The sequence below is a fragment of the Heliangelus exortis genome, chromosome 3, assembly GCF_036169615.1.
Source record: "Heliangelus exortis chromosome 3, bHelExo1.hap1, whole genome shotgun sequence".
In the NCBI taxonomy this organism is placed as follows: domain Eukaryota; kingdom Metazoa; phylum Chordata; class Aves; order Apodiformes; family Trochilidae; genus Heliangelus; species Heliangelus exortis.
Window position 1 is genome coordinate 33,292,922 of NC_092424.1, and position 17,171 is coordinate 33,310,092.

The 17,171-nt window shown below is 52.8% G+C and overlaps 1 protein-coding gene across 2 annotated transcripts in view; it reads left to right on the plus strand.

Moving 5' to 3' along the window:
* LOC139794431 (phosphofurin acidic cluster sorting protein 1-like) overlaps positions 1–16,844 on the plus strand; it is a 66,055-nt gene extending 49,211 nt beyond the window's left edge. Inside the window, exons 3-25 of one of the 2 annotated variants that reach the window (XM_071739978.1) lie at positions 3,017–3,106; positions 3,477–3,602; positions 3,793–3,955; positions 4,110–4,201; positions 5,246–5,326; positions 6,128–6,187; positions 6,804–6,955; positions 10,821–10,914; positions 11,231–11,302; positions 11,608–11,738; positions 11,863–11,995; positions 12,114–12,218; positions 13,551–13,657; positions 13,966–14,120; positions 14,214–14,324; positions 14,411–14,513; positions 14,867–14,899; positions 15,259–15,301; positions 15,383–15,425; positions 15,528–15,669; positions 15,857–16,080; positions 16,285–16,398; positions 16,500–16,755. In XM_071739978.1, coding sequence (XP_071596079.1) covers positions 3,017–3,106; positions 3,477–3,602; positions 3,793–3,955; positions 4,110–4,201; positions 5,246–5,326; positions 6,128–6,187; positions 6,804–6,955; positions 10,821–10,914; positions 11,231–11,302; positions 11,608–11,738; positions 11,863–11,995; positions 12,114–12,218; positions 13,551–13,657; positions 13,966–14,120; positions 14,214–14,324; positions 14,411–14,513; positions 14,867–14,899; positions 15,259–15,301; positions 15,383–15,425; positions 15,528–15,669; positions 15,857–16,080; positions 16,285–16,398; positions 16,500–16,615 — 2,490 coding nt within the window. In that variant the 3' untranslated portion in view covers positions 16,616–16,755. Of the gene's footprint in view, positions 1–3,016; positions 3,107–3,476; positions 3,603–3,792; positions 3,956–4,109; positions 4,202–5,245; positions 5,327–6,127; positions 6,188–6,803; positions 6,956–10,820; positions 10,915–11,230; positions 11,303–11,607; positions 11,739–11,862; positions 11,996–12,113; positions 12,219–13,550; positions 13,658–13,965; positions 14,121–14,213; positions 14,325–14,410; positions 14,514–14,866; positions 14,900–15,258; positions 15,302–15,382; positions 15,426–15,527; positions 15,670–15,856; positions 16,081–16,284; positions 16,399–16,499 lie in introns of both variants that reach the window. The other variant, XM_071739977.1, reaches the window with a different exon arrangement.
* The last annotated feature ends 327 nt before the right edge of the window (positions 16,845–17,171 follow it).

Consider the following 17,171-nt stretch of genomic DNA (forward strand, 5'->3'; position numbering starts at 1 on the left):
AAATTGTTCTTAACTCCTCTTTGCTGATAGGCAGGTAGTAGTCCCAAGATGCTAGTTTCTGTTCTGTTTAATTGGAGCAGTGATAGTTTCTGTTGGGGTAGTTTTCTGATAGTTTTTCTGATAGTTTTTCTGGATAGTTTTCTGATCGTTTTCCCCTGAAGACGATCAATGTTTTCTACTGAAATACTGTGTGAATGCCACGCATTTAACAAAACCAAGTGTATCTTGCAGGCTGAACTTGAGCCTTAGGTAGTGGCTTCATCTTTCTGAGAGGACTGTATCTCATGCATTTGCAGTGCAATGTCTCTTTTTCTACCCCATGTCCCTAGCTTCATGGTGCCCTGGGAGCTGATCCTCTGGCTGAGCTTAGATATGATCTCTCTCCCTTCATGTGACTCCACAGGGCAGGTATCTCCTAGACCTGGTGCTGGAGAGTTTTTGGAAGAAAATGAACGTGAGCAATCCTGACTACTTAGCATTAGCCAGAGTGAGCTAAGGGCCTTGAGGCCCAGCTGCAAGGTTACTAAAAGATCAGCTATGGGCAAAAGATAAGGGAGTTGGCAGCAGAAAAGAATAACAGGATGGGAAAGCATCTCATAGACAGCACATAAACAGTTATATTTAACCAGTTAGATAGCACCCTGTGGCATATGAAGATTGTGTTGTGCCAATCAGCAATATGCTTATATTATGTTATCAGCCTGACTGTGTATAAAAGGGCTACCGCTACTCTCAATAAACGGCAATACTTTGATTATATTAATCTGCGTGTTGTCCACTGATATCCCACAGCCTTGAGCTCAGCCAGGGTGCCTTGTCCACTGATATCCCACAGCCTTGAGCTCAGCCAGGGTGCCTCCTGCCAGATCATCTCACCTATTAAGAACTGGACTGACTCAAGGTAGTGCTGCTGTTTAGAGGTCTCTGAGTTTTGCTGCTGCTTCCTTCTGCTTGCATTGTGATGATGAATCAGCCTTTGGCTCAGTCCTTGATATGCCACATGGATGTGCACCAGTGTTTCATTGAGGACCAGAGCCCAGAAGTGGAGCTGTGTGAGTAAGTCCATAGATCTGACTGACAGTGACACATGGGACAGCAATGTTGATGAAACTCATTCACTGGATGCAGCCCCCAGGCTGTCCTCACCTTTCCTTTGCTGTAACTCTATCCCTGGAAACAGCAGCTTCAAGAGGAATAATTGCACTGGTATCTGTGTTTTGATGAAAGAACAAATCCTTGATGGATAATCTCTCTGCAACAAACAGCAAATGGTAGATACACTAACATGATAGTGGTCACTGTCATAGTGACAACCTATCATCTCTTATTAAAGAAGAGTTTGGGAAGGAAGAGTCAGTGCATTCTTAGCCAGGAAAGATCACAAAGAGAAAAAGGGATGAGCTCCAACTCCTCTCTTCAGTTTTAGAAAGACCTTTCACAGGAAGTCTTTGCTTCTGGAATAGGCACTGGGAACAATGTAGACAGCTCAGGCTGGGCCCCTTGAAAACCAAGGAGGGTTTTGCTAGAGCTTGACTTTGCTCAGGCATCAGTGAGAACTGTAGTGTTCTTTCACTATAGAATAGGTTGTTTGGGTGTTTCGTTGCTATAGTAGGTAACACCAGCAACAGAGATGCAAGAAAGTTCTTATCAGCACCACCCAGGCTTACTGGACCCTGCTGAAGTTCCCTTCAGCAAACTTCCTTGGTGCTTGCTGGGTGCTGAAACACACCTGAGCCCATTGCCATTCTCTTTGATGTAGCTGTGGTATCCTTGACAGAAGCATTCAGGTGGTACCAGGATGACTTCTGGGGCTGCTGTCCCATTTGCAGTGGAGATTAAGATCTGGGGGGCTCTAACCTCACATAACGTTAGCCAAATCTAGGACTTGGCTAAGTTGCTGGAGGGTCTGTAGCCATGGCCACCTTAGGATCATACTGGCCATCACGGCTGATAGGATCAAGCTGGGAAGGGGGTGGGGGTGCAATGACATCCTGGGAAGGGGCAACATATATGAGGTGGGACCCAGGTCCTTTGGACTGCCATGCTTGTTGCTAAGCTCTGACTCATCTACTCACTAGCCCACTGTTTAAATTAAGGAGCACTCACAAAAGCAGTGATTACTGGTTTGCAAGAACAGCTCTACTGGCCTATCGTGTTGCCTCCCTAAATCAATGTCTCAGCTTGCTAGGCCGTTCACAGGGAGGCAGGAGAGAATGAGGAACCACCATGGGCTATTTTATAATTGGAGCATGGGGCTGCAGAGAGCATGTCTCTTCCCTCGAGTCATTCAGTGTGTCAGCAGTTGAGCCGTAGGGATAGTAAAGGTAGGACAGAAGCAAAGGAAAGAGATGTAGTGGACACACAGTTAGGGGCCCTCTCTTACTGCCCTCCTGGGGGAACAAAACATTTGTATATGAGGAGAGATAGACTGTTGCCCAAATGAAAGACTAGGAGAAGTTTTCTGAGAGACAAGCTGGTCAAGGTGTGTGACCCCTGTTCCCCTGGGCCATCCTGCTTTGGTCCTAGCAGAGTCATTCTGCCAGCTGTGCATGGGCAGGAGTCTGCACTGGGTCTGTCTGCTGGGGGGCAGAGGTGTGCTCTGGGACCTTTCCCTTTCCTGGCTCATCAGTGTGTTGGGACATTTCCCTTCTCCTGCTGGTGCTGTAGGCATGGCTCCCTCTGGCTCTAGCAAGTGTTTCCCTCCACAGTGTCCAGTGGGCTCCAGGTACCCTTGCAGGTGCTCTGCAGACTAAGCAGCCCGGGTCTTGGGTAGAGCAAGGGCTCCCTGGCAGGTGGGCAAGGAGAAGGAGGCTTTGGTAGCTCAGGAGAGACTGCAGGCTTTTGTGAAGCGTAGATTGGTGTGTGTAATGTGGCTCTGTGAGGCAGAAGGGAATGAGGGGCAAGGCACTGGCTTTTTCCTTGTGAGCTGTGAACACCATTGACTTGTGTGTGTGGTACAGTGGAATCTGTGACCTAAGCACTCCAACTTAGCTCTGTGTGTCTACCCATCTTGTAGGGTTCAAAGCGAGTCCTGAGATCAAATGAGTATGTCCTCCCACCTGGCGGCCTGATGGAGACTGAGCTGGAGCTGACCTTCTCTCTGCAGGTACCATGTGTGACCTGGTCCTCTGTGATCCTTGGTGCTTCCCTCAGCTGGCATTTCTTCTCAAGCACGGCTTTGAGAGCTCAGTGTCAAGGGAGCAGCCTCTGAGGAGGGGCCTCCTGTGGTTTGCTCATGCCCAGATCATAAGAGCTCAGATTCTTGCTGCTGTCCAGCTATTCCATTGCTCCAGGGGCTGTTTTGCTGGGCAATGTGGATTTGGAGGATGATGCACAGTGCAGGTGGCCCCTGAGGCGCACCTCAAAGCTCAGCGGGTCAGATCCTGCTGTACAGCAGCCTAAGGAAGAGTTTTCTACCTGCATCATGCTCAGCCTTGCCCTCATGCTACCATCTTCCCTGTGCTTCCCTTCCCCAGTACCCACACTTCCTCAAGAGAGATGGCAACAAACTGCAGATCATGCTGCAGAGGAGGAAGAGATACAAGAACCGCACGATCCTGGGCTACAAGACCCTTGCAGTGGGCATCATTAACATGGCTGAGGTACAGGGTGCTTGGAACAGAGGGGAGCTTTGCATGGCCTCCCTGTGCCAGTGCTGGGAAGGGAGCTGGCCTGGCTGGCAGGCTCTCAGCACTGTGAGTGCTCTGGCTTGTTGGCTAGCTGCAAGGTGGAGGGGGTGGGCTGCCAGCTGGCATTGTGTCACCCTGTCAGGGGGTTTGTCTGTCTGCCTAGGTGATGCAGCACCCGACGGACGGTGGGCAGCTTCTGGGCCTCCACAGCAACATGAAGGACATGAGCATCCGAGTGGCTGAAATCAGCATCTACTCTTTGTCCAGTCAGCCCATTGACCATGAGGATGGGAGCATCCCCTCGGGTCCTAAAATCAAAGCTTCAGGTGTGTTAGCACTCATCACAGACCTGAAGGCAAACATTAGGGACAGGATGTGGGTAATGGAGTATGTCCCCAAGCACCTGCCAGCAATACCAATCATTTCACTGGAACCATGACAGGTGTCATACTTAGCCATGGCATCTCTATCTGCTTTCAGATCGCTCCCCAGACATCGATAACTACTCTGAAGAAGAGGATGACAGCTTTTCCTCAGAGCAGGAAGCCAGTGATGATGCTGTGCAGGGTCAGGTAAGGCAGGCCTGGCAGGGTAGCTTATGTCCTGATCTGGGGCAAGAGTCAGGGGTTAAGAGCCTTGGTCACCTCAAGTCTGCTCTTCACCCTTGTAAACATTTGTCATAGTTTCAGAGGGCAGACAGCCACAATACTTGACAGATGGAAGAACTATGGTCTGCTTTCAAGTCCACGGTGGGGCTTTGGAGAGCCATAATTTCTCACCCGTGTGTCCTTGAAGCTGTTTAGTCTGCAGCATAAAACCCCTGCTGAGACCCTGTCACCTCACACCATGATTATCTCCCACCTCCCTGTGATAACAGGAGAGAGGCTGCCTTCTCTCTGAGAAAGAACAGAAATTTTAGGAAGAAGTACAGAATAGGTCTGAAAACAGTGAGAGGTGGCAGACCCATCCCAGCCCCGTAATGAGCTACACCACTGCTGTATGCTTTCCTCTTGTTGTGGTGCCTACTCAAGGCCAAAAAAGACTATGGGTGTTAATGTGCTGATCAAGCACAGGTACAAGCCCCCTGTTCATGGTTCTCCACATTGCTTGCCCCATCATGCTGGGTTAACACATCAGGGCCCTGTGTCCTTGGGAGCTGTATTTATTGCTGAGGCTGATTCCTGGAGGAAGGCTTTTTGTGAGCTCAGGTGCTGTGCCCTCTGAGCTAACCCTGGGGAGGAGAAAGCAGGAGAGCAACACGTGGGTCATAAGGAGGCTGGTGGGTGCAGAGAGAAGAGTTTTAGTTTACAACAAGTCTTGCTGTTACAGAAAAGTTGCTGTTAACAGCAAGCTGCTGTCTCTTCTCTGAATCTTGCTGGTAAATTTGCCCCCTGCAGGGGCCTAGGGGCAAAGGCAAAGAAGGTCTTTTGGGGGATAATGAGAAGAGAGAAGGAGCTGTGTGGAGATAGATGAGGGAAGTGAGAAGCAAGACTCTGGGAGCAGAGTGGAACAAAACTTTTCAAAATGGGGGGCAAACACAAGGCAGGGGACCTTTTAGGAGACGCTGCTCCCTGTACTCTAGATTGCTCTGATATGCTATGACCTCTTGCCCACAGGATCTGTTTGATGAAGAGGATGACTTGAGGAAAACCAAGAAGGCTAGGAGGAAAATGATCCGAACCACATCAATGGCCAGAGTAACATCAGCATTTACATGATTAGAGGGATGGAAGGGACTCACTTCTCTTCCCTGCAGGGAGTGAGGGGACACTTGGGGGGGAGGCTGGCAGTGGTGCAGAGCAGGGGAGGGACTCCTTGGATCTGAGAAGAAGGGATAAACCTCTTGCTGTTAATAGTTAGCTTGCTTCTTAGAGTTGTATCCCAGCTCACAATCTGTACTGTCTTTAACCTCACTTCATAGCAATGATGATCTGTGTGCAACACAGTTGTGACTTGCTGCTGTGACATGTTCTCTTCTCTTTCACTCTCCCAGGAAGGGGAAGGTTGGTGCAAGGAAAGGTGAACCATTAGCAGCTCCTCTGCTTGTCAGCAGCAGGAAGGAGCTGTCTTGCCAGCCCCCTGCTCTCCAAGCATCTCCTCATCCCCATCTGATTCAGCCCTGAAGGGGCATGGGTACCATCTTCCTGAGTTTTCTTCCCCATCTTTTTTTGTTTGAGGGCAGCATTCCTCAACCAGAGGGTCTGGGGAGACAGGGGATTTAAATAGAGAAAGCTCTATTCTAGCCTGTAGCAGAGACAGCCTGAGTCCTTGTGCCCTCTCCCATGCCCAGATACAGAGGCTTCTTGAGGAGTCCAAATTTAGCCCAAGTCCTACAGCAAATGTGAAGAGCAAGAGAGATCATAGCTGAACCTGGGCTTCTGGATCCAGAAAGGAGCTGGCAGCATGTTTAAGAGAGCAACTGTGGCCTGTATGGTAGTGATCTTGGGACATGGCTTGATGGTTTTGCTGATTGTTTTTCTTTCCTTGCTCTGTTTTAGCAACCAAACTTCAAGCAGAAATTTGTGGCTTTGCTGAAGAGGTTTAAAGTGACAGAGGAGGTAAGAAGTGGGAAGGCTGCCCACCTTGCAGTGTCTCCTGCAGGAGATGTGTAGGTGTCCCAAGTGCTGGTTCCTACTGACCAGGAGCACAAGGCTTGAGCTTCAGGTGCTCTAGGATGGTACCAGAGGCACTGTGAGACATGCACAGACTGGACCTTGGCTTTTCTAAAGCCTTCTGCCTCAAGAAGGCAGCTCAAATAAAAACCACCTTCCTGCTGGGGAGAGAGGCTGGGGGAAGAAGGGAGCTCTCATACACTGACTCCACCACACGAGCTGACATTGCAAGGGCAGTCCTCTTCATGACTGAGAGCAGGCTAGTGTCAGCCTGGGGTAGCTGGCCTTTGGCTGAGCACTGCACTGAGCATGCAGCACGGCCAGTGGAGGTCCTCCCAGATGTCCTACCTCCCAGTAAATGTGATGAGTGTCTGAGACTCCTTCAGATGTTATGCTCCTGGCACCCCCCCTTTTGTCCTTTGTACTTCCACAGCCTGGATTTGGCTCCTTGAGGTGCCACAGTCTGCCTTGTGGCTGGGAGGGAGTTTGTACATACCTGGCCTGGGATGCAGGTGACTCCATATCTCTTCACTGACTCTTCACTCTGGGCTTGGTCCCCCAGGTCCTGGACTCTGATCCCGTAGACCAGACCCAAGAAGTAGAGGAAGACCTGGGCTTGCTGTATGACAGCCTGGAGGAGTGCAACAACAGTGACAGTGGCCCGGAGATTGAGGACAATGAGAGTGTGCACAGCACACCCAAGCCCACTCTGAGGTAAGGGTTGAAAGCAATCACAAACTGACAGCACAGTCCATGGGACCTGGAGAAATGTCTTCTGACACTTCTCTGTTGCTTGGGCTAATGCAGGCATTGTCTTTTCACCACTCCCATCCGCATCTTCTCTTGGCATCACTGAACTCCTCACTTGCATATCCTGTATAATAAACCCAAACCTGCCCATTAAAACTTGGTTTCCTCACATTTAGTCTCATTTAATTTCCTGCCAATCCAGCATCTGATACTTACTGTTCTGCTGGAAAAGTACCTACTTGATTTAAGCCCCTGCTGTTCCCTGCTCTCATATCTTTCTGCTGACAGTCCTGGCCTTTTCAGGGCTCCCCACATGAAGCATGCCTGTCTTTTGAGCACTTTGTGACTACTTGGACCAGTCCTTGTGTCCTTGTGGGATCTGCATGCTGCATTCCCATTATTTGTGGAGACGTGACTAGCAACCATCAGCAACGTTCCTCACCCCATTCCCCAGGCACCTAGTGGATTTATTTGCTTCACCAAGCACTGCTTACTTGGCACAGAGGTCTCCAGTGGACCATGCAATGAAACACAGCTTTTCTTCCATGTGATCTGCATTAACCTGGCCTCTCTCCTCATGTCTATTCTGTTTCCATACTATCCCTTTGTGAAAAAGTTGCCTTTCTGCTTGGCTGCCTCATCACAGTGCACTGGGTCTCACCTAGCCAAACCAAGCTTACTTGCCATTATTGTTTCTGTAGTTCAATATTTAAATATAATTTGGATTAGTTGGAATCCCTGCTGAAAGTACTTTGCAGGGGTAGCAGACTTTGTTTGCCACAGGCAATCTGAAATTAAATCTGCTGGATTCAGGAACCCATGGGGCACTGGGTAAAAAAAAAAAAAAAAAAGAAATACAACAGAGGTAATGTTTTCAACAAATCCACAAGTTATTGTGAAGGAGACAGCAGGTGCATGGGCAAGGGGGAGCTGCTTAGGTGGTCTGCTTGTACTCCAAAAGGAGTTTCACATGGTCTCTCCTCAAAGGCTTTCAAGAAACAAAGGTGCTGTGGGAGAAGGAGGAAGGTCTTTTTGTGGTGAGATAATGGCTTATCTATGCAAACTATGTAAATTGTAAGAAAAATCTGTTGAGAGTATTTAAGCATAAGACCCCTTCTTGGTTCTACTAATGCCTCTTTGCAAGCATCTGGTCACTGGTAGAGCATCAAAGTGTTGCTTTGTGCTTGTACCTGCTTTTACAGTCTTCCTCAATGTTTGCTGCTGTCTGTGGTAGGGCAGCCTACTGGGCCCTGGGCCGGTTTTCAGCCTGTTCACAAAGTGTCCTTAGTTTGATTTTCTCTGTAGTGTCTCAGTCCTGGCAGTGCTGAGTGTGTATCCCCTTAAATTCACATTACTGGGTCTATACTTTTTCTGAGGAGATGTGGGAGATGTCTGCTGAGGTCTCTAGTGTAGATTGTATAGTTCCAAAGCTCTCCTTTCAGCTGGTGATGGCCTTCCAGTCCAGCCTGTGAATTCAAGATGAGATCTTCACAGTGGATTTATTTACTGTCATAGCCAGCCTTGCTAGAGATGATGAAGGTTTCTGTGGCATCAAGGTAGTCCTTGAAGGGTGAGCAGTGGTCAATGCCCTGGATTGTGCCAGTGGCATTGGGACCAGATAGCCATCCTTTTGATCAGCCAGAAAGGCCACACAGCTGCAGGCTGCTGCTGTACTGGGGTGAAACTGAGGCTAGAAATGAGACTGTTAGGTAAGACCTTGTTTAATTGAAGATCAGAGCAGATGTCTTTATTGATGGCTGAGAAAGTAGATGGGGGAAAGGAGACTAATTTGTTGAAAACAGGAGGAGGCTGTGCAGAAGGGAGGGGTTAACCTAAATCTCAGCCTTCTGAGACTCAGTCATGCCTATAGGAAAGCTCTTAAACTGTGGAACAGGGAAAGCTGAGAATTGCAGAAAAGCTCTGTGCTCAGTGTGACACATCCTCCAGGGATGAAAGCTTCTGAATTACAAGGGAGAAGGCAGAAACAGACACAACTTCCATGGAGAATGGGGAGACCGCCCCATTTAAGTGGGGTGTGGGATGCCAGAACAAGTGTGTACAATCTAAACGCATCCAATGAGGAGGGGATGAAGATGTTTTTGGAGGTGCCAGGGGCACCAGGCTTATGTCACATTCTGGTGGGATTACTGGGGCACACGATCGGGGAGTGAATTATTAGAAAATTGATGTATTTCTCTGGTTCAACTCTTAAGTTGTTGACATAGGCTGTAGGGATTGAAATTGCTGGCTGAGAAAAGGCAAATGTAAAATAATGACTGTACATCCTTTAGCAGAGGTTGGAGGGGTCAAGAGAGGAGAAGATTGTTAATAACAGGACGTATAATTTCACCCTGTGTGACCCGAAGAATATTTCCCACCAGGGCACAATGCCAACTAAGCCTGTAGCTTTGGTAAATGAACATGTCATGAAGCAGCTCCTCACAGAGCCCATGAGAAGAAAATTGAACTTTAACTTCACACTGCTGCTGAAGAACTACTTTGTGGTGGGGACCATCATTTACTGAGATGAAGAGCCTACATTGTAGGAGCAGTAAAAAGAAATAACTTGACAAATGCTGTTGTGCCTGGCAGCACAGCATGCTGTATAGAAGTGAGGAAACATGTTAAATGTAAAAGGAGCAGCCAGGATATTCAGAGGCTTGTCAATATCCTGAAGAAAGCTGCAGACATACTCAGATGAGGACAATAGAAAACTGTGGAAACCCTGGCAGAGTCCTAACAGAAGAGCTACATTGTATCCTACATCTCTGTGGCCATCCCTGAAATGGAGCAACCTGATATCCCCACCTGCACACCAGGTGAACTGGGAGAAACTTTTCCTAGGGGCCAGTGAGCAAATACATACACACAGCTTAGGGGGAAGCTGGCTTCTGGCTCCTGGGAAAGCTGACAGTGAGATAGAGCCTGCTTGTTTCCTAAAGACTGGACTTGGAGCAGCCCACAGGATGTAGAGGAGGTCCTTGGCAAATAAGTAATGGATGAAAAAAGGGGAAACAAAGGTGGAAGCTCACAGCAGGGTGGCAGAGGCAGTCCTCCTACCTCAAGGGAATTCCCGTGTTAACCATAGTGCCTTGGGAGCAGAACCGTGGAGTTGCACTGTAAAGCTCTACCACAAAATCTACTCGGATACCTAAAAAAGGTCCTAAATTTAAGTGCAATGGAACAAAATGGGACATTGCAATGCTGCTATGCTACCTTTGGTGCAGTTCTGTGTGCAATACTGGTCTGCAGAGGGAAGAGCAGAAAGGGAAGGTGGAAACTGCAGCTGACAACGTGCAGCAGCAACAGTCAGAGGCAAGAAGCCCTCTCTGGAAAAGAGGGAGCAGAAGGGAAGGCAGCAGGAATCTGTAGAAGCTGTGGTGCTGCAGAGAGGACTAATAGCACATTGGAAATGTGGTGTTGACAGGGACCATATACCAGTGAGACAGAGCAAGGTGGTGATTCCTCATCCTGCACTGCAGCAGTAGGGGTTCACCTGAGAGAAGTCACTGCTGGCTAGGAGACAGGGACCCTGGCCTCAAACTTCAGGTTTAGCCCTCTTGGTCTGGGGTGTCCCCATCCTACCCCTGTACCCAGCATTGTTGCAGCAGACCATGGTGTGTGAGGCTAGTGGTCTACTGGCAGGTCTGCTCCTGAATTGTGAGCCACTCAGACACTTGGTTGTCTGGCTTTCCACAGTACTCTGTGCTTGGGACAGGCCAGTGGGGGTGTGCTGGGATCGTGGTGACTTTGTTCCTCTCTTATTCCTGCCTTTTTCTCTCCCATCTGTCTTGTCTGTCCGTCCGTTCGTCTGTCTGTTTCTCTGCAGGCGTTTCTTTGAGGGAGTCTCTCATTCTGGTTCCCAGACTGAGATCGGCAGTCTGCACAGCCAGAAAGGGCAGGATCAAGAGTCGGGCAGCCCTGTGAGTTACACCACCACCACCACCTCTTGCCCCCTTCCCTCCCCAGCAAGCCCAGCATCCCCACAGTGCCTGCAGCTCCCGCTGAGACCACAGCTCCCAGCAGCACCTGCCTGGGGCTGCTCCTTCCCTTCTTTCTGCTTCTTTTTCCCAGCACAGGCAGACAGGTAGTGATGGTGGGCATCCTCTGGGGCTGGTCCCAGGGGGACACCGGGCTCCCCTGTGGGAGCATGTGTTCTAAAGGGCCAGGCATGGGTCACTGGCAGCTGCCCCACCTGGGGCGCTCCATCCTGCTCTGACCCCACTCCCTGTTCCCCAGGGCGAGGCAGAAAAGCGGAAGCCTGGAGCACTGCAACCACAGGAAGATCCAGGAGTGGAAGTCCCTGCAGTGGTGAGTCCAGGCTATGGGATGTGGAGTGGGGCCAGAGCTGCTTCTGTCCTCACCTTGCTTTCTGGGGTTCCAGGCATGCCCACCAGCCTGGGAGTAGGGCTTGGGGGATGGGTAGATTGGGCTGAAGGAACATTAGGGGAGGAACATTAGGGTTTGCAAGACATGCAGCCCAGCTCCCTTGAGGCTGTGCAGCCTGGGCTCTCCAGCAGGACCACAAGACCTATCCTGGATGGTGGGGCACCCATGGGTGCAAGGAGCAGGGCAGGAAGAGCAGTGTGTGTGAAGTGACTGTGTGTGGCCCTCAGGAGCTGGCTGCAGAAGAGCCTTGTTCACGGCTGGCCCCCACAGAAGCTGCCACGAGGGAGGGCAGTGTGGACAAGCTTGCCCAGCTGAGCCCTGGGACCAAATCCGAGCTCCCCAGTGCTGTGTCCCCCAGGTAGGGCAGCTCTGTACCCCTTTCCTTGGGCTGAGAGGGCTCATGTTGGCTCTCTAGTGTGAGCGGGGGTTGGTGGAAGTGGGATTTCCTCAACAGTGTTGCCTCTTCTGCTTCTGACTCACAGCAAGGCAGAGAACAAGCAGTTGTGGCGTCCTCGCAGCACCTCTGTGAAGGACCGGCAGAGCTCAAAGGGACAGGGTGGCCGTGCCAGCAGCCTGGACAGTGAGAGCTCTCCAGACTCATGGCACAGCACTCAGGTGAGGTCCTGGAAGCTATCTCACCTGGAGGCTTCTCACTAAGTTGCCCTGTCAGGCCTTCAGCCATGGGCAGAGTGGCCACCATCTGGGGCTAACTTTTCTGGTGATCCTGCCATAGGTGCCTCGAAAGTCTGTTTATGATCAGCTGAACCAGATCCTGATCTCAGATGAGCAGCTTCCTGAGAGCATTGTGCTGGTGAATGTCGCTGAGTGGCAAGGGCAGGTGAGTAGGTGTGATGGGAACTGGATGCAGGGAGCGAGATGGAAGCAGAGTCCCAGGGGATGCTCCCAACCATGGCAGGGTGTCCTAGGGGAACTGGCACCAGTTATGCCCTCCTCTCTCCCATTGTGGCCCTTCCTGCAGGTACATAGTGCATTTGAACAGTGCTGAGCTACACACAAGATTCTGGTGTATCTCTTGTCACGTGCCCCACTCCAGCATTCCTGGATCCTCAGATTTCACAACGCCCTGAGCAGTCACAGATAGGCTCATTAATGAACTGTGTCTTGTACCCTCACTGCTTGGTCCTGGCTCCCAGTGACCACATGGGTCAGAGCTTCAGTGGATGTCCTGGTGGAGATGCCAGACTTCCTCTGCACCAGGCCCTGGGGAGCAGCAGAGGTGCTGTTTCTCACTCCAAGAGAAGGGAAAAGCTTAGACCAGTGCTCCCAGAGAGCATTAACTGCAACATCAGAGATGGGACCTTTGGGCAGGAAGGAATGTGAAGCCTTCCTGTCTCGTACTCACCACCTTGGTGTCCATTTGAGGATGGGCACAGCCCCTAACAAGCACCTGCCTCCCACATGTGTGGAAGAGTTGACTGCTGCTGGTGAGCAGGGCCACATGTGTGTGTGCAAACATGCAAACAGCATTTATATAAAACACTGGTGGAGGCCCTTTGGGGATCCTGTACCTGACATCCAGAAACAGTACTAGGGAATCAAGACAGGGTCTGTGGTAGAAGAAAGCGTTTCTGAGTGAGAAAGTGGAGTCATGCATCCTTGGCATGTTCCTGCTCTAGCTCTTGTCCTGATGGGGCAAAAGGAGCAACACCCATTCCCAGACCATGTCATGGCATCCTCTAAGCCCCGTAGTCACAACAGTGGACTATTTTACCACTGTTTCGTTGTCCACAGATGCAAGAAGAGGCACAGAAGGATTCTGGAGTGTCACGGTGGGAGGGAGCAAGCAGAAGGGGACTCAGCCTAGATCTGGGCCCTGCTGTGGGATGGCAGGATTCAAATCACAGGGTCCCTGGACCAAACCTTCTATCTGAAGGAACATAGCCTGGTTCTTGGGACAGTTTTGCCCTTGCCATTGCAGGGTGGTGACTGCTTTGCTCAAAGGCGAGTGCATGGGGCTGGTGGGCAAGCCAGCTCGGGCTTACAGCCCGGGGGGACCTGATGGTTTCAGCCCCTCTGCACAGCATTGGTGGGGACAAGGGCTCCAGCTCTTCCTCAGGGTGGACAGGGGACAAGGTAGGTGTGGGCTGGTGCTGGCCAGCACAGCCACAGCGCCCCAGGGTGCCTTAACCTGAGCTCTCTGCATTGGCAGTACGTGAGTGAGCAGCTCCAGGCGCACAAGCAGTTGGTCGTATCCACCTGCTCCGTGGCAGACATCCAGGCAGCCTTCAACACCACCGTCTCCCGCATCCAGCGATAGTGAGTACAGCTCTCGGGTTCAGCCGGGTGGTTCCAGCAGAGAAGGGCTGGGAAGGGCCCTGGCTCCTTCAGGACTTGTTAGGATCTTTTGGGCTTGTTGACACAATTCTAGGAGCAGGTGCAGGCCCTGGGGAAAGTGGGGGATGCTGGTGCTGGTTTTGCTCATGGCAGTGCTCAGCAAGCCTGAGGTTGTCAGCTGTAGGTATCTGGGGCTGGGTTGGCTGGCCTGGCAGGGCACATCCCCCGCTGCCCGACCCACCTGCTGAGCCACAAGTCCCTCACAGTCTCCTTTTCTCTCCCTTTGGCAGCTGTAACTGTAACTCCCACATGCCTCCCCCAGTGAAGGTGGTGGTGGCGGGAGACCAGAGCTACCTGAGCGTTGTTCTCCGTTTTTTTGTGGAGCAGCTGGCCAGCAAGACACCTGACTGGCTTAACTACCTTCGCTTCCTGCTGGTGCCGCTGGGTGAGAACCACCATGAGCCCAGCTCCGGGGTTGTCCCTTCCCACCACCCTGGGTTTCCCTGCCTGGAGCCAACATCACCTTTCTCACCCACAGGCTCTCACCCTCTCGCCAAGTACCTGGCCTCAGTGGACAACAAATACAGCACTCTCTTCCTGGACACAGCATGGCGGGAGCTCTTCAGCAGGGCTGAGCCACCCATGGCAGGTGAGGAGCGGAGCAGGCCAGGGACAGCAGTGCCCAAAGGGTAGCCCAGTGGCCACCAAAGCTCTCACTGCTCTTTGTGCCCGCAGACACTGTGGACATTGCAGGCCGCGTGGCCCAGTTCATCGCTGGAGCCAGCCTCTCTCACCAGCTCCCCATCTCTGAGGCCATGCTGACGTACAAGCAGAAGAGGTGAGCGTTACCCCGGCGTGGCTGTTCTGCTTTGTGTGGCTGTGCTTAGGACAGGGCTCTGTGAGATGGGGGGACAAGTGAGTGAGGCCCCAGGCTCTACCCTGCCAGCGAGCAGCACAGTGCTGAGGGGAGCTGTGGTTGCACCGTGAGGGGCCCTCAGCACCATCCCCTGCCACCCCCCTAGTGCGCTCGGCCCCTCCAGCAACTGTGGGTGTGATGGCCCCAGTGGTGGACGGGCAGACAGGGCTGAGCTGGGCTGGGGGCCACAAGCCGGCATGGTGCTGCCTGGGGGTGGAAGCTCGTGTTCCAGCTGCACTCTCACTTCTCCCTTCTCTTGGTTTCTGGCACCCAAGGAAGAGAAGTCTCTATTTTGATTTTTATATCAGGTATTGGCTTGTGCTTGCTGTGCCGCTGCCTGGCCCCCTCCCTTCCCCCCATGTGCGTCCATCCCTCTTGCCGTGCAGAGGAGCCATGACCCCAAAGTGGGGCAGAGTTGCCCTCCCGCATGCAAGCCCTCTCCCAGCACTGGAGGGGTCAGTTCCTTGCCTCCTTGTGTAGTGTTCCCTGTGCTGCCATGTTGGGGACAGGGGGTCCCATGGGAGGGAGGGCAGAGGAGACAGGCACGCTGGCTGTGAGCCAGCATTGACCTCTGCCAGTGTTGAAGGTCCATGTGCCACAGGGCTGGCCACACGGCTCTCAGTGCTCAGCACACCCAGACCCTGACCTGCCTCTCTTCCTTGTGCAGCCCTGATGAGGACTCCTGCCAGAAGTTTGTACCTTTTGTGGGGGTGAGTGTGTTGAGGGGCCACTGTTGGGGCTGGGGAGGAGAGGGGCATGCCAGCCATCATCTGACTTGTCTGTCCTTGCAGGTGGTGAAGGTGGGCCTAGTGGAGCAGTCCTTCAGCGCCTCTGGTGAGTCCCTGGGGGTCCACAGTCCCTGGCTCCCTTCTCCACTGTGTGGAGACTCTTTTTGGTGCCCCCAAGCACCCTCTAACCCACACTCTTCCTCCCCAGTGGATTCAGATGATGCCACAGTCTGCACCCCCTCCCTGCTGAGCTCAGCACCAGCTGCCAGTGGAGCAGCTCCCTACGGCAAGGAGACTGTGAGCACCCCACCACCCTCCCCATCTGTCAGCAGTGGCCTCTCAGGTGCTGGGTAAGGAAGCTCTTCTCAGTCCAAGGCAGTGGGTGCTGGGGTGGGAGGGTTTGAGGTGCTCACTGGCCAGGCTGCTGCATCCTGGGGTCATTGGGCCAGTGTGCTCCCAGGGCAGGCTGCAGCTGGTCAGAGGGAGAGGAGGGAGAACAGCATCTGTGTACTGCATGGTGCTGCCCATCTTGCCCAGGTCTCTGAGCCCCGGTGTGGAGGTGATGGGCCTGCAAGTGGACTACTGGACAACACAAGGGCTGGACAGGAAGAAGGAGGGTGAGAAGCGAGAGATAGGCATCAAGAACACGCTCAAGAGCAACTTCCGCTCGCTGCAGGTCAGCCGCATCCCCAGCACCGGGGAGCTGGTGCCTCCTAGCACCATGGCCATGACTGTGGTCACCAAGGAGAAAAACAAGAAAGGTAACCAAGCCCACCCTCGGGTGCTCACCGGCCATGGAGCCATAGTCCATTGCAAAAAAGGCTTGGGGGGGAGCCCTGAGGAGGGCAGGGCTGAGACTGGTCCAGCAGGGGGCCAGTCAATGCAGCCAGCCCTGTGGAGAGGGCTCCTACCCAGGACCAGGTGGGGACTTCCTAACATTGGTTCTGTCTATACTTGGCCCCCAGTGATGTTCTTGAGCAAGAAACCAAAAGAGAAAGACCTGGAGCCCAAAAGCCAAGTCATTGAAGGGATCACACGCCTCATCTGCACAGCCAAGCACCAGAACACCATGTTGCGAGGTGAGGGGAGATAACAAGCTCCATGGGGGAAGGAGGTGCCAGACCAAGCAGCCCAGGCTGCCTGTAACAGTGCTGCACCTCACTGCACCTTCTCCTCTCAGTCTCCATAGATGGGGTGGAGTGGAACGATGTGAAGTTTTTCCAGCTGGCAGCACAATGGCCAACGCATGTCAAGTACCTCCCTGTGGGCATCTTTGGCTACTCGAAGAATGTGTGAGAGGCAGCCCAGGGATGGAGCTGCGGAGGGTGGCAGGAGACATGGAGATGGAGACACACTCTTGTCCCCTCTCTTCTGCGGCCCAGCCCCTGCCTGCTCTGCAGAGGGAGATACCACACCCGCACTGCTCCCTGTGGGCCAAGACCCAGAAGGTGAGGCCAGTGAGACTGGGTCCATGCACCCTCAAACACCAGCCAGGGCACCATGCCATCTGCCTCCCATGAACCCCAACAGCAGCCTGGGACAAGGGTTGGCACCAGCCAGCAGGGACCCAGAAAGGGCTCTGGGCCCCTCTTCTCCCTGGATGCCCCTAACAGTCTTGCTCCCCAGCCAGCCGGGGCCCCAGCTGGGCTGGGCCCAGGCAGGTTCCCCAGCACTGGAGCCAGCAGGATTGCTCATGGTGGGGGGCAGGTGCTGAGCAGGGGCCCACCAACTCTACACCATCCCTCACCAGCCCTGCTGCCAGCCTCAGGCTGCTGTGCCTGGCCCTGCCCGGTGGAGCTGAGTCTCAGCAGCTTTCCCAGCCTGCTGCAGCCCTGCTGCCCAGGCTGGCATA